This window comes from Heterocephalus glaber, unplaced genomic scaffold, assembly GCF_053883595.1.
Source record: "Heterocephalus glaber isolate CG9 unplaced genomic scaffold, H.glaber_assembly_v1.0 deba00000331, whole genome shotgun sequence".
NCBI lineage: Eukaryota > Metazoa > Chordata > Mammalia > Rodentia > Bathyergidae > Heterocephalus > Heterocephalus glaber.
The window spans coordinates 24304455-24321416 of record NW_028258142.1 but is presented as its reverse complement, the minus strand read 5'-3'; the positions used below and the strand labels follow the sequence as shown (position 1 = coordinate 24321416).

The 16962-nt window shown below is 37.9% G+C and overlaps 1 protein-coding gene across 4 annotated transcripts in view; it reads left to right on the top strand.

Moving 5' to 3' along the window:
• The window catches only part of Onecut2 (one cut homeobox 2), a 55456-nt gene extending 40877 nt beyond the window's left edge, over nt 1-14579 (top strand). The window contains exons 2-3 of one of the 4 annotated variants that reach the window (XR_015443371.1): nt 7-2449; nt 7485-14579. Coding sequence is in view for 1 of the 4 variants with exons in the window: in XM_087192124.1 (XP_087048250.1) it covers nt 7-293 (287 nt within the window). In the remaining 3 variants the exon portion in view is untranslated. Of the gene's footprint in view, nt 1-6 lie in introns of all 4 variants that reach the window. The other 3 variants (XR_015443373.1, XM_087192124.1, XM_087192131.1) reach the window with 3 other exon arrangements.
• Nucleotides 14580-16962: the final 2383 nt, after the last annotated feature.

Sequence of the window (16962 nt, the reverse complement as noted above, 5' to 3'; positions counted from 1 at the left end):
TTCAAGCGTGCAAACGTAAAGAGCAAGAACCAAACAAAGACAGGAACAATTCCCAGAAGAAATCCCGGCTGGTGTTCACCGACCTCCAACGCCGAACACTCTTTGCCATCTTCAAGGAGAACAAGCGGCCATCGAAGGAGATGCAGATCACCATTTCGCAGCAGCTGGGCCTAGAGCTCACCACCGTCAGCAACTTCTTCATGAATGCCCGGCGCCGCAGCCTGGAGAAGTGGCAAGATGACCTGAGCACAGGGGGCTCCTCGGCGACCTCCAGCACTTGTACCAAAGCATGATGGAAGGACTCTCACCTGGGCACAAGTCACCTCCAAATGAGGACAACAGATATCAAAAGAAAACACTAAGGAAAAAGACACCAGATTCTTAGCTGGGGCCCTTCACTGGTGATTTGAAAGCACAATTCTCTTGAAAATAAACTTCTATTCTAGCTGTAATCATAGGCCAGGTGTTCTTTTTTTGTTTTTAATGGCTACGGAGTCCAAGTGCAAGCTGAAAAGTAATCTCTTTGAACCAGACACTGTCTTCTGAGTATGCTAAGCAACCCAGAAACCCAAATGGGGCCTTCCTGGAGCCAGTTAATTCCAGTCTGATGCCAACCAAGCTCAGGATTGCTGAAAATGTCAACAGAACCACTTCAGGTCCTGTCAGCCTCTTGCAGTCAGAGTTCCCACAGCTAACAGTGATAATTTGGTCCATTTAAGGACTCCAAGTTTAGGCTTCCAAGACACTGCAATAGGAGAAGAATCTAGCAACAAGAATGACCTCATTTGCTTTCCAAGTGCTTAGCCTCATTATATCACAGTACACCAAAGTTCACAGCCATACCATTTAAAATTTCAGAACAGTAATTATTGAGCACAAGTTTTAAATATGGAAGTTTAAAAAAAAAAAACTCCAAGGACCTATTTTTTCAACTCAGGCATCTTCTCATTGAATGAGTTAGAAAGCTTTAAGTTGATCCAGTTTACAGTCTTTTCTTTACCTCCTGAAAATCTCATATGGTCTTGGATCCATCAAAAAAAAAAACAATGAATCAGTTCACTTGAGCTCAAAGTATCAAGCACAACAAAGATAAACAGAAGCAAGGAAGGTTCTGGATTCATTTTCTCGGGATTTTCAAGACACCTGTTAATGAAGTCATTAGGGAATCGTTGAGAGTATGGCTTCAAGCACATTTTGCAGTTTGCTACAAATTTTGTTTGTACGTAATGCAGACGCACACTCAGGAGGCCAATTTAACTGTTATGGTACATGGAGCAAATGTGCCATTTTAAAAGATCTAGATTTTTTTTTTTAAGATCATTAATGTGTCCTTCTTGGGTTATCAGTCATCTGGTTCCTCCTGTTGTGCATTATGACCACCACCTAATTCATTCTCATTCTTTCTGATTTGTGTTGTTACCTCATCCATCCCATTAGTAGGGATATTTCCAGTGTTTTCTAGAAACAATAATAAATCAAACTATACATGTTGCTCATGACTGTCATCTAGTCCTAACTCTCTTCCATTGTTGACTCATCCTTGCAAAACAACTGAATAAATCTGGAGAAAACACAGCACACCAAAGAAGCAGGATACTGCAAACCAAAGACATTTATGACTTGCCATTTTCTAGCCTAAAAATACTGTGATTACTTTTAGAAATCAGAAAACCTCTGCAACTCCAAATGGCATTCAGCTCTTGCATTTGGCGCACCATCAGGCTGAGCGGACCAGCTATGCCAAGAACGTTAGCCAAGCCACCAGGTAGTGGCTTTATCACGCCAGTTCTGGGTCCTGGCTGCCATCTTCCCACAGAAAGCAGAAGAGCGCCCACAGAACTCTGGGAGATTGCAAAGGTCATATGTGCATATTTACCAGTGAATGGCCCTAGGTGGGCACCATGGGGGTGTTCAGAGCAAGCCAAACGCTGCAATGATTCTTTACAGACACTTAAGACTGACTTTTTTATGAATTACTTAATCGAAACCAAAGAAACTTTTTCTGCACCTACTTCTGCAACAAACAGAACTGTCCCATTAAATGAATAAACAAATCCGTAAATCAATGGAAATCACCATCAACAAGAAGGAAGCACGCCAGAAAAAAGAAAACCCACAAAAAACAAAAATCAGCGCGACACACTGTGTTCAAACAGACCTCTTGGGACATTTTTTGGAAGCAGATTTGAAAGAAAGGGTTGAGACAAGAATTGAAGTAAGGAAGAGCCTGAATGGCTGCTGCTTCATTTGACAACTCACATGGTAATCTTAAAGTTGAAGATTGTCTTTAATTTGTGCCTATGCAGTTTTTCAAAAGAACACGGAACAGAGCAACAGAAACCTCAACAGCTACAATACCAAAGATGAGGATTTCTCACACCTTTTGTTTCAGTTCATTATCTTCTTTTGCCTGGCTAAAATACTAATAGCGCCATTGATCTGTACAAAGGTAACCAATTTTGTTTCTCTGAGCAACAAAAGGAAAGGGCCATTTATTTGATTTTATTGTTTCCTTTTAATTTGGTTTGATGGCTTTTTACCCCAACATGGAATCTCGCAAAAGCTTCCATGGACTCCAAGTTTAAGATGTAGGGATACTGAATGATTCTCCTCTCTCTGCGCAACAGAGTGTGGGGAACGGTATTGTCACTTGAATGTTCTTTTCTTAACTCTTAGACTTGGTTCTTTCTATGTTCAGAGTCTCATCATCAGGGGAGGAAAAGGGAGTAAGGATCAGGGGTAGGGGTCTTGGTGACACATCCGCTCCTGAGCCACAGAACCAAAGAATTTATAGAGGATTTACAGCCTGATCTTCATGTAATTGCTACATCTTAATAGGGCTTCATTTGGGGGTGGGGGAAACATGTAAAAATAATTGCCAGTTTCTACTTTTCTATTAGCTTTTTAAAAATCAGCTGTAAAGTTGCATTTCTAAAGAAAGATATATATAATATATGAATACATATATAGATCAACTAGACATTGGTGATAACCCAAAATTTTTGCTGTCCAAATTCATGTCTTGTTTTTGTCACATGCTTCAAGCACTGGATATTCAGTTCAGACTTTTGCTCGTTTCTCATGCCATCCCAGGGTTAATTTGCCACTGTGGATGATTTGGTGTATTCTGATTTCTATGAAAATTTCTGGTCAAGGTCAAAAGTGAAGTTTAAGCATTTCAACATTTAAACTGTTGATAAGAGGATTCATGGTATAAATGAATTTTATTTATACTTAGAGCCATCTCTATTCTATGCCTGCACCATGATTAAGATGGTGAGTAGGGTACATCCACCATACAGAGCTGGGCTGCTGACAGTGGAGGCTTGTCTTCTGTAACTGCTAGGAAGGCTCAGTGGTGCATTCCCACCAGCTGTGTGACATGACGCCAGCCCAGAAATCCATTCATTCTCCAGGAGATGCTGTCTCCATCAGGGTGTTCCAGATCCCTTAATGAGCAGATTCACCAGAGACTTCTCATGGCAACATCCATTTCCTGTTGCAGTGGGCTGATCAGGTTTCCTCGGGGTAGTAATTATCAATTTGCATTGACAAGCCCGTGTGTAACCACAGCTGGCACTGGGGTAGGGTAGTTGTGTTAGGGGGAGCTTTCACTCTTGGAGAGAAAACAGAGCAGGTTTGGGGAAGAGTTCTGGAGTTCTGCCCCTGGACTGCCCCATCACACACTGTGCCACCTCCTCACCCTTACCATTCAGGTTGCCCTTTGCAGGGGCAGCAGCCATGATACTATGAGAGAAAATGGTCCTCCATGGTTTTTGTGATTTATCCTGCCTGGGGATCATTTCTTGACTTTTCCCTTGTGTTCCTTTGTCCCTTGCTCATACTCCACGAATAGTTTGTCAAAGGGTCAAGAAAAGAGCATATTTCAGCAGAGGGTGGTTCGCACATAGATAGATAGAGATGAATTTTAAGTTGGGTATTTCTAAATGAATCCCTGTGACTTGTGGCCAATGGAAAATGGTTGTTCTTCTTGAGAACAGGTCGAGGAGCCAAGCCTGTTGATTTGGTTAGTGATTCTTTGACACACTAATATTAGCATCTGGGTCTGGCATCCCCTGAAGAAGTATAGGCCAAAAGAGCTGCCTTTGTGGCCTGACATTTCAACACTGGTCAAACCAGTGGTCTAGTGATCAAAGGAAGATGTCATTATTAAAAAATAAAAGGCAAGAATTTCCCTCCAAATACTCTTGGTAAATATCTCATACCAGATAATCTCATACTAGAAAGAAGTACTTGCATTTTTGAAAATTATTTCCATACACATATAAATACATGTGTGCTCGTGTTTATGTGTCCAAATTTTAGGCCCTGCAGAATTTCATCTTGTTAGAAATCTGAAAAAAAAAATGCTATATTGAAAGGTTATAGAATTTAACACAGTGAGTTTCTTGAAGGATTTAAAAAATTTGTTATAAGTTGTTAATTTCAGAAAAAATAACCAGTTGGAGTTGGTTATAGTTTAGAATCCATTTCCTCAATCCAAGAGAAATTGTAGGTATACCTCAGCCATCAGCAACAAAAGAGATGGCGAGAAGGAACAGATCTTAGGCAAATTCAACTCCTTTGAGGCAACAGAAGTCCTAATGCTCATAGCTATTGAGTAGAAAGATATTTTTCTTTATGTAATTAGGCTTTATTTTTGTTCTTAATGTGATTTTGGTACCAGGGATACAATTTTTTCATTCTAAGAAATTAAGAAAATCAGAACCAATACATTTTTAAAAGGAAAATGGCAACAATAATAACACTCAACATCAACATTTAAATGCTTACTCCAAAATGTAAGACTATTTTGGTTGTACCAAAGGAACAGGCTACCCTGAGCCAAGAAGGACCCAGCGTGATCTTTTTCTCTGGAAAAATCACAAAGTTGCCTGTACAGCAACTCTTCTCTTATAGGCTCTTGGCAGTTACGGGCTCAGAGAATCTAAGCTCATGTTCATTTCAGTCTAAAATAAAATTAAATTATGAAGGCAAATGTGGTAGATACGCATTTTTCTTAATCAGATGAGACCAGGTGTGTTCAGGGTGAGATGGCCATAGACTCTAAATCAAGCAATATATTCCAAAGCCAAAAGTAAATACTTTTAAAATAATCAACCATTTTACCTTGTCTATACTGGGCATCCACCTTTTAATGTCAATAAATTAAAATTGAGCAGACTTTTAAAATTCAACTACTTGGGTAGAGGGAGATACCCACTTTTGAAAATGTTGGTAGGATTACAGGAGTATCCGTTTGACTGTCATTGTTAAAGTGTCATGACAATTTGCCTCTGCAGTGAACTTGCATCTCTTTGGTCTTCAGGAGGTTGTACAACTAATGGGCTCTTTAAACGCTGGAGAAAAAGAGATGCTACCTGTGGTTAAGGTTGACCACGGGGCCCAAACACAAGTGCTTTGACAGTAACCCTCTGGATTCATAACAGACCAGAGCTGACTTCTGCTCTTGTTGCTGATGCTCTGATTCGTTTGTCAGCCTGACCAGGAAAGTGAGTGGGAAGTGGTAGAGGAAAACAGGATAGAGCTGGCAAACTATAACTTTCTGATGCTTATGGGCAAAACTGGATAGCTTAATAATTTTATACCTTTAGTTAAGACCAAGTCACCTCTGAAACAATAGGCGATTCCAGCTTTAAAATAAGGCCACGAAAATCCTTACTAAAGCAGAACAGTACCCCTGTTGGTTGTATAAATTTCACAAGATGTTGTTGGCTTTAAATATGGATGTTCCAGTGCCTACTGTCTACCAATGACTTGTTTCTTTTCAAGGTGGTCATGGTGGAGGGAAAATGTTTGTTTTAGAAAGCCCTAAAATATTTCTGAAATACCAAAATCATTATCAAATTAATATAGGACCTCAGATAGATGCAAAATTTTTAATTGAGGCTGGTGGGCTCTGGTATGAACCTTACGGGATTCTAAATGCTCATTGTCCTCTGATATCAAAATGATTCTGACAGCCTGAGGCAAGTGAAAGCTACAGCCCAACCCTTCCCTTGTAGGTTTTGAGTTAGGTTGATTGAAATTAACCAGCTAATATATTTTTAGTGGAGAATATGTGTGTAAGAAAAAACAGTGCTTCAGCCTTGTTCATTCCCCAGAAGTCTTTCACTTGGCTCCATTTTTAGTGACAGGCATTTCACATAGCATAAATCTTGGTCGAGAAGTTTGCCTAAAGCTTATACTGTCTGTCAGCTTGGATGTATACAGATTTAGAGACATATTTTGACATGTATTTTCGTAGTTGTCTTACATCTACACATTACCTATAGGTATCTAGACTGTGTACATGCAAGTGTGTACAGACATACTTAATACATATATATTGTAATCTGTTACAATAAATAAATTTTAAATCATCTTACAACATGTATGTGGTACTTTCACAATGTACAATGTTTCCATTATTATTTATTGTAACATTGAAAACCAAAGTGCAGGAATATAAAAAAAGTATCCCAGCATCTTCTTTGTGTACATTTGAAATTACTTTCATTTGGGCACATCCAAGATAAACTCAATTTATAAAGGAACCTTGGATATTATCTAATCATCTAAGTTAGAATGATGATGACTTCGGTTAAATAGCTTTATTCTGGATTTCTCATAACTAAAGCTAAATCCAAAGATCTGGAAAAGGGCAAAAAAAGAAAAAAGAAAAGAAAAACAGAAAAAAAGTGAAAAAAGAAAAAGACAGAAAAAAATAGCAAAATAAGCGCAAACCAGTGGGAAAAGGTAGGCTCTGGCTTCCAAGGTTGGGATAATGAGTGTGTGGTCTTCTGGCACTAGCACTAGCACTAGCTAGTGGGGAGTGGTGATTATTTTTTCTCATGATTGTCACATCTAAATGGTCTTCAACATGAGAAAGTTTTAGAGGTTGTACTTTTCTGCTTTATATTCATTTGGACTGTAGAAAGGGATTATACAGTTTGTTCATCAAAACTGAAGACATCCCCCAAAAATATTTTTTATCTTGTCTCTTTGGGTTATGACCCAAGCAAAATATCATTATGTAATTAATTTATTTAAATTAGTGTCTAGTACACAGATGTATAGGATTTGGGTAATTATTTAATAATTTTTTCTTTAGTTTGAGTTTACTGCTTGTACTTATTTATCAAAATCTAGACCAGTGGTGCATCAGAGATGCAAAATCCTATTTAGAATATTCTTGAAATTTAGTTTGCTTTATAAGCACTGAAATTCTGTTACAGACAGGGAAGAAATACAGGTTACAAAAGGAGAGAATTTGGGGTATTTTTCCTTATTGAATTAACTTTTAAAATAGTTTAATGATTATTAAATTATTTAATTTAAGTTCACAGCCCCACCTGGTACCAGGCGAACTTCACCTCTTACTGGGGGCCTCAGAGCCTTCATATTGTAACTTATTTATTTAACTTATTCAGCATCTGTGAAAGATGCATTGTATAGTTTATATTTTTTATTTAAAACAACAGAGAGCACTGCAGTTTGTTTGCTGTCAGAACAACAGAGCAAATTTTGTGGACAAGCAATGACTACTCAACCTGAACCTGTGCATTCAGAAAACATAAGCTGAGACCCTGCTTCACCAGCCTGGATTTCGGGGCTTCTATATGGAAAGTGGAAAAATAAATTTTAAAAAAATCATAAACAAAAAAAGAGAGAAACCCTTAACACTAGCTGCTTCCAAGAATGAACTCTGTGTGTGTGTAAAGCAACAAAACAGAAAAGGAAAAAAAAAGCAGAAAAAAAGAAAAAAAAAGGAAAAACTTTCTATTTCTAGTGAGAACCAAAGAAGGCTACCTCACTGACTTTTTCCATTTGTAATTTTAATCGTGTTGATGACACCAAAGATACCAAAGATTTCTTTCTCTGTGCGGTCTGCATTTTGCTTGTGCTCTTTTATAATTTAACTATTCTCTCTGACATATGGTATGTACAGCCACAGCTCAGATACCCCAAAGAAATAATTATCTATGTGATGGTGGCTGCTAATTTGGAAAGGGATATTTTCTGTGTTTCTCTCATTTATTTGCTCTCTCCACATGATCAGGACGCAAGTTTAGATGCTGCTTTAATTGGATTCCCTAAATTATGATCCCTAAATTGATGAAGACTGGTAGGAGAGGGCCTTCAGTTCTAGCCATGACCTCTGTCCCTCCTGTGGAGCTATCACAGGAAAGAGACAAGTACTGGGTCATAGAAATTCTAACCATTGGATTGTAGAGTAGGAAAAGGACTATAGGATTCATTAAGTCCAGCCCCCTATGTCGTGGAGAAATGAAATCATTATCCAAGTCAAATTACACCAGAGTCACAGCCACTAATCTCCTAGCTCCACCCCAGTGCTCTGCATATTGCTGTCAAGTAGGCAAGTAGGAAAGTAGCAATCCTGTAGCTGCTTATTATCTAACATTCTCATCCTATAAGGATAGTTACAGGTACTTTCAGTATCTTATCCAGTTACATCTCCACAGAGGTACATATGATCCAGTGCTTAGTAAGGTCGACAGTCTTGAAATATTAGGGCTCATTTGGAGGTTTCTAACCTGGGAAGTGCATATTGATCCAAACAGTGCGATCACTTTTGAACCTCCCCATTAAAAGTGTTGTATAAACAAGCTTTTAATTCAGTAGGAAGAGAGAGTTCATTCTTGGCCCATTAAATTTAATTATTATGGACATTTTAAGGTCAGTATTTACCAAGAAAGAGAACATGACTATAGTTTGCACATACAGCATTTCAGTGATCAGCTTTTTCTTTTATTCTTTTTTACTTATAGATGTTTAAATTTTATTCCTAAGCCAAAGGTATATTTTCAAGAGCCTTACATTTTTGATGCTAAACAGCTACTCATTGTAAATGAAGAATGAGCCCAAGATTTCAAATGCATGGATATGCCATTTTTAAAAATGGTTACTTAGGGCTCGGGATTTAGCTCAGTGGTTCCAGCGCCTGCCTTGCAAGCGCAAGGTCCCAAGTTCGATTCCCAGTACCAAAAAAAAAAAATGGTTACTTAAAGTTGCTTCTCTTTTTTCTTACTCATGAAATTCATTGGCCTTTTTCAAGTTTCTTTGATTCCATTAAATGATTAAATCACTATTAAGATCATTCATCAAAGTGATTTGTATGTTAACCAATTAATCTTTTCAGCTTTTGACCCAATTTGCATGTGGGTTTTAGACACATGCAAATATCCACCACTAATCTATATAGCTCCTTATTGAATACTAGAAATTTGTATTTCACACCCTTGAGCTTTTTAACAGACCATTTAGACAAGCTAAAAAAGGAAAAGACCAACTCATCTGTTTCATTCAGGAGTGTAGCAAATAGAGGAATTTAAAAGATAGATTGACAGACTATAAAAAACACTCAATTACCCTCTTCCTAAAATTCCCAACCACCTTCCTGACGTCTGTGAAAGTTCCTTCCTGTCAACTAAGTCTAAGGTTTCATCCTCTTACCTATACAAAGCAAACCTGTAAGGCCTTCCTTCCAAACAGCAAATTGCTTTGGTTTTCTCCCCAAATTCCTATCAGAAATCGAATGCTCACAATACTTGGGAGACAACAAAGATGACCTAACTCATCAAGCAGCAGACTGCTTCTCCATAACAAGCAAACGTCACCTCCCCCACCTTCCTACTACAGACCTGCTATATGAAGAAACTAGAAAGAGCAATGGCAGCCTGAACACAGAAAATATCCCTAATTGGCAGACCCCTCCTCAACAAATCCCCCTCAGCCTCATGCTTCACTTGCAAAGTGTGACATAACCACGGGACGAGTGCCTTGCTTGAACCAAAGCAACGATTTAGCCAGTCTGGACCTCTCTGTGCTTTTTTTAATCCTTCCTGTGAATACCTCAGCTTCAACTGGGCCTCCATACAGTAAATTGGTGGGCTTATTGTACTGTGGTGCTTTGCAATGCAACCCTGCAAAGAACAAGAATTGTACTAATACCAAAGGTTCTTTCTCTATGTCTCCTTCTTCTGCCTCCCTATTCTTCCCCTTTTCTAGTTCATGGTTCCAAAGCTTTAATATGAACCTGGGCATGTTGGCAATGCAGACCGCGCAATTCCTTACCGAATTTTCTCAGATATACCTCATAGATAATAGTGTTTAGAGTAATGTTATTATAGCGTATGTAATAAATTATTCACCGTTTCTTTTGGTAACTGTAATTTAAAAAAAGAAAAAAGAAAAAAAAGCTTTATACATTTTAGGTTGTGCTTTTGTAATAGACAAACAGGTGCGCTTAAAAAAGAAAACGTATGTTCTTTTTTTCCCCCTTTGGATTTTATTTATTCTGGATTGGGGAAAGTTGCAGAATGAGCCCAAAGTTTACAGTTTCATATTTTGCTGAAGAAACAATCTGTGTTCATTTGCTCTGTTGAAAAAAAATTATTTTCTACATTTGTGCTACTTGGTCTAAACAATGAATTGTTCTGTGTTAACAGTGTAGTATTATAATTAGCAACTGCCAATCAGTGCTATAATTTTATGCATGAAGCTAAAAATTTTAGCAGTGTGATGCATTGTGGTCTTAATAGCAACATTTTTCATTTTGAACTAGATCTTCCCCCTTTGGTTCTATGGACATTATTTATGCATGGGCGCCTATTGTTTGTTAGCAGTTGTGGAACAGTTGTGTATACATTAAACTGTGAAAATGTACACAGTTCAGCCTCAGACAGTGGTAATAGTGGTTTTATTGGGAGATATCTCACTTCAAAAATACCTTTACATCTGTTGGGATTTCAAAATGAGTTAGATTAAATCAGGTTCAAATTTTATAATGAAAAAGGACATTCCAAGTTTGAGTTAGCCAACTTTTGTTACACAAATTGGGATCTTCATAACCCAAATATATCACTATAGATGATAGGGGTTTGAAAATGAGCATTGACGAGCAACTCACTTCTGTGTTTTTAATTTCTACAGAAATTACATATTTTATCTTTATATTCACAACCTCAGGCCTAACTGGCCATGTATATGTTTATATTAATTCATCCAGTTCTAATTCTCTTGGGTCTCTGTTTGGAATGGCTATTTTTGACTGTGTGGTTTCTTCTAATATTTTGCTGTTAGGTCAGTTCCCAGTAGAAACTCAAATAGCATCAATATCAACAATTATTCTCTGGCTTTTTTGGTCCACTCTCATGAACATCCCCACCAATTTATAGTTCCAGTGATTTAGGCAGAAATACTTGGCCAATCCCTAAAATTTTACCTGTGCAGCTGTATCATGGATGTTGCTTCCTAGAGTCAGGGATGATTCTGGCTTAAGTGTTACCTGCTCTACAGTGTTACACCTCTCTTCAACAGAGGAGTATAATACATTTTCAGACCCAGTTTAGGGAAACTATCTTTAAATCCTCAAATTATCTGATATTTCTGTATCCTAAGAAGTATTTTTCAGTTACAGTGGATTAGGAAAACATTTTTGTATTTTTATATTTGGGTTCTGAGATCCAGTCTCAAGGTTCATGGTTATTTCTTCAATCAATATGCCTATGTAAAGCCAAATCAGCTGCCAAGCAGACTTCATTTTCTATTGGACACAATAGAAAAATCTAGGAAACAATGATGGAAACAGAAATCTGCCATGCAAAATACTGGAAATCACCGACAGACAGTAGAGCATTCACGTTATCTGTCAATGAGAATATGTTGGGAATGTGCTTTCTTTAGTAATACAAAGAAACATTTTCATTTGGCCTTATAAAAGTAAATTGTGATACTGAAAGCTTTGTAATATAGTCTTTCCATTTTTCCTTTTGTTAATCTGCCAAAGATGGGAATGGATACAAGAACTTTAAAATCAGCTTTTGTAAGACAGTGAGTGATTGTAATAGTGTTTAATCATTCAGAAAGCTTTATATGTTCTTCTACAATAAATCAAATCAATATTTGTTTCAGTAAATTCTCCTGATACTCACAAACCTACAAACTGTTCCTCTTGATGCAGATATTGTAGTATCTACAAAGTTCAAATGTATTTTCCAACCAGAGCAAACAGAGGAGTGTCTGAGACATGAACATGTCCAGCCCTTTTTATTACAGGCAATGCAAGGGTCTGGCTCACTAGGATTTGCCAAGACTTGTCTTATGAAATTTGAGGTATATTTTGTTTGCCATTTTATTGTCCTTTTTTTTTTTTAACTTTGTGAAAAGTGGTATGTTGAATCAAGTGTAAGCTGAGTTTTCCAGACAGCTGAAGTAGCTACATTGTGAATGTTATTTTGTTATTAAAGGGTTTTTACTCAATGCTTTGTGCCAATGGATGTCCTTTTCCTTGGAGATGCAGAACTATGGAATTATCTCACTGTAGCCTGGTTTTCTCACCTGGCCCAGGTCTCACCTGGCCTAAAGAAGGTCGAGGGCTAGAAGGTAGGTTTGAGAGACTAAAAAGAGATCTCCATATCTGTCAGCTTTAAAGAGAGCTGGGCCCAAACTCTCTAACCTCACTCTCTTTGCATCCCAACATCTCTCTGAGATCCCTCAGCCTTGAGCACATGCCAGCATGAAGACAGACCCCAATTCATATAAAGGAAGAAAGAAAATGGCAGCCTTACATCTTCTGTGACCTACTGGGCACTCTCCCCACCAAAGCTGAGGTGGCCCCCCCTGTTCTTCCTGGGCCACCACTGAAAGACTTTCTTTAGGCCCAGGTTTATTCAACGCAGTGGGGATCTTCCAAAGCAAAACCCCCCTTCCCATGCATCTCCTGCATAACATTTAGCTATCCCATCCACAACTGTTGATGATTTTTTGAAAGGCAAAAAAATGGTACAGAATAGGATTTTCTAATGTTTTATTTCTAAACTACATTTCAGTTTCCCATTTTGATCTGGAAATCTTCAGGAAGGAAAAGGAGACCCTGCTATCTCTCTAGGCCTTGCTCCCATCTCAGGGTGGGTATGCACATTGCCATGCTGTTGCTGTCTCTTAGAGAGTTAGGCTAAACCCTAACTATAGAACCAAACCAGAGCACAGCCCATCAATGCTTACATTATCTCTGCTTGTAATACCCACTCAAAGAGTTGTAGAACTTGGGTTCTTTCCTCCAATAATCCTTGCTTTGGCTCAATTGGCATTTAGCTCAAGAGTCAGCTTACTATCCAGGCAAGGTTATTTTCAGATCGTGTCAGGGACCCTGCTACTTGGGAAGAAAGATGGAAGTATCCAGAGACACACTAGCCGCTGCATAGGTAGTTACATCATTGGTAGATACTTTCTTCAAGGTAAAATATGATTTCCTTTCTTCACTAGGTTGTGTTTTACTCTAGTAAAACACAAGTTCTCATCATGAGAAGTTATAAAACACCTTGCATATTGGGATTTCTGAAACAAGAGTACAAGCTTTACATGTGAGAAATTGATAAAGAACTGTTGAAGTTTGAAGAAAGGGCCTAATACAGTAAATCCCTAACTTATGAACATTTGAGTTGGGAACTTTCACAGGTGTACTGTACAAGACTCATTTTTTCAGATACCAACAAATCTGACTTATGAACCTTTTCCCAGAATGGAACTCATTTGTAAATCAGAGACTTACAGTACAGATATAATTTTGGCACTGGCTACTTTTTTAATCCCTGTCCCCAATCACCAAATCTTATTTTCCCCCTCAATCCCAGAACATTTCAGTGTTTTCTCCACAAATCTAGGATGCCAAAGAATTTCATGGGCAAGGGATCATTAGGAGTTGACCAACATTCTAATTAGTTCTCTTCCTTGTCCTTTGCTTTTCTCAAAGAAGGTGTTTCCCTGGACTATGGAGAATGCCTCGGCCTAGCTAATTTTTAATCTTTCCTATTTGAATATTTCTATCTAAATTAATACTTTACTAGTATAATTTCTATGGATTCTTTCTTGGTCAGTGATTTCTCAGAAAAGAAATTATCCTCCTACAAAAGTGAATGAAAACAAGTCTAATATCTTTTCTTTTATCCAGTTTTTTCAGGATCTAAGTCACTCCTGGCTGTTTTCTCACATTAGGTGTTGGCCTCAGATGTGTTCATTTTTGGTATTAAAAATGTCATTTAATTTCACATGCTGGCCTGTGGGGCTTGAATCCTTTCTTCTAGTCTGTTGATTGCATTATGGTATGACTACAATGAGAGAAAGGAGGTAAAGAGAGAAGAATTTGCCCCAGCTCTGTTTAAAGTTTAAAAAGGAAAAAAGACCCATGAGGAAATGGCTGTATAAAGTATGGGTCCTCATGTCAAAGACCATATTCTTCTGCCACCTGCTTGCTCAGTGGCTCTTCCAGAAACTCAGCACTTTAGTAGAAACCCAGCTACTTCTCATAGGTCTCTGACAAGACTCGACAAGGACAAGAGATCAGAGTCATGTGCATACCTCCTGTTCTTTTTCTTTGCTTTTATCGATATGATCTCCAAGAAAATCATAGTGAAAAACTTAAAAACTGTTAACTTTAGTCAATCCCTTTGACATCACTTCTCATGCTTAAAAGCAGGAAAACACACCCCTAAAATTTGTACTCCCTTCTGTTTTGAAAAAAAAACCTCAAACACTGATCCATATTATTTTCTTTTCACCCTGAGCTATATTTCAAAGCATATTGTAACCCAGATTCTGCCCCATCTCAGACACATGAAGTCAGATAATGAAAGATGTTCTAAGGACAGACATCAGGGCATATGTTCAGTGGCTGCCCTGATGTCCTCGTAGGGTGAGGATCACACTTCATTATCTAGAGAATAACTTATCAGTCCTTCAGAAGATTTCTTTGAATGTTAGTTGCATTTTCAAGTTTGCTCATTTCCCACCCTGATGTTTTGTCTACAACATTGCTTACACTGGATTATTTCTATTTTTCCTATCATTAAATGGTAGTGCTGTAAATTCTGCAATTAATGTCAAATAAACTACTTAAATTCATTGAGTATGGCTCCTTTTCCTTCTTTCTCTTTTGTTAGAAAGAACTGAGCACTTAACTGGGTACAGTGGTGAGTGCCTATAGTCCTAACTACTCAAGAGGCTGGGACAAGAGGATCACTCAGGGCCAGAAGTTTGAGACCAGTCTGGGCAACATAGTGAGACCTTGTCTCAAAAAAAAAAAAAAAAAAAAAACAAGAAGAATTTAACACTCTTCCTCCTACTGCATCCCATTATATTTTCATAGAGAACACTAAAGTTATTGTACTTAATGAGACTGCAACTTCCATCCCTGAGAGGATGCAAGTCACATAATCAACAAATCTGTTGTCCTTGTTATCAATCACAAAAGGTTAGGGATTCCCCATAAATTACTTTGTTAAAACTTTAGAGATAACCTATCCCAACCTTATTTTTGTACAGATTTTATGGGATCACATGTGGCAAGTCAAAAGGAGGATCAGATCATTGTCATCCTGTAGAAAAACCAAGAAATACAGGCAAATTTGGAGCCAGAGGCCTCATATGGAATGTAGACTCATCAAAAATTAATTGTATGTCTTTAAGAGTCATGCAAACTCTCTGAGTTTCAGTTTCTCCAAGCATATAAGTTAAGGTCATATAGAATAAGTTATATATAAAGTTTTTCCAGCTTTTTGTTTGTCAAAAAGTTTTGGAGACATTTCTATTTTTTGTACAGAGAAGATTTTGGATTATTATTTTTTATAAATTAACAAATCAGAGTTCTTTCATTTTAAATTTAGATACCCTCTAGTTTCAAATAATTCTCATTAAGTTAGAGTTTTGATCCAGCCCACCTGTCACTCAGCCCATGAAGCATTGGTCCCTTTAGAGTGTTGATTGTCACTCTGGCTGTACGTTAGAATCACCCAGAGAGCTTTGAAAACATACTAAGTCCATCCTAGACCAGTCAACCTGATTCAATGTGAGTGAGCCGCAAACAGGGTTGTATCAGTTTGCTTTTGCTGCATAACAAACCACTCTAAAGCCTAGTGGGTTAAAAGAACAACACTGTATCATATGGCATTCCATAAACATAAACAAATATTGTGTGTAGATTAAAACTAAAAATTAAAAATAATTGTAAAACGTTTTAAAACAGTAATTGTGTGGGTAGCTTGCAAATCTTTCAGTTGTCAGTTTGAGTTGATCCCACCTGGGTGGTCATTCTCGTCTTGGGTGAGCTCACATCTACTGTCAGCTCCCTCATTGGCTGGGAGCCGGAAAGTCTCGGTGGCCTTAATTTGGACAGTAAGCTTTGTTATTTTTCATCTCCCAGTGGGTTGGGCAGCAGGCTCTAGGGTTCAGGCAAAGTACATACAGCCTCTTGAAGCCTAGGCATAGAACTGGTACAATCACTACTGCTGAATCGTCCTAACAAGAAAATCAAAGTCCAGCCCAGATTCACAGGGTGAGGAACGGGAAGAGGTTCCACTTCTTAATGAAAAAGCAACAAATCACACTGTCAAAAGAGGAGTTAAAGACTGCAGTAATTTTTTCATTCTACCAGAATGCATATTTTTAAAAGCTCTTCCAGAGATACTGATATACAGCTAAATTTACAAAACAACCACACAGCCTACTGTTTCCCCACTTTTTCCATAAACCCAACGCTTATCTGTGTCAACTCTCTCAAATACTTTCATTGTATAGTAGGGACTCACTTTATGAAAAAATAATTTACAACTTCTATATGTGCAAATAATTATTACCCATAGGCAGCAATTATGGAAGTTGAAAAAAATCTCCCATGAACCAGAGTGAATTAGACACTTATGACAGAGTAGCACCTTACAGAACAGTTGGATAAACATTCCCAGCTTATGCCAAAGCTAAACTAGGTGATCACCAAACCCTCTCCCACCTTTACTATCCCCAGCCTCCACTGTCACTCAGAAAGTGAAACAGTGACTGGAGCTGACAAATTTCAAGGCTAAAGTTTTCTGGTCTCCGATTAGTCCTTTCAGGATAGCCAAAAACAGAGAAATATCATCATCTAGGGAAAACCCTTGAAATGAT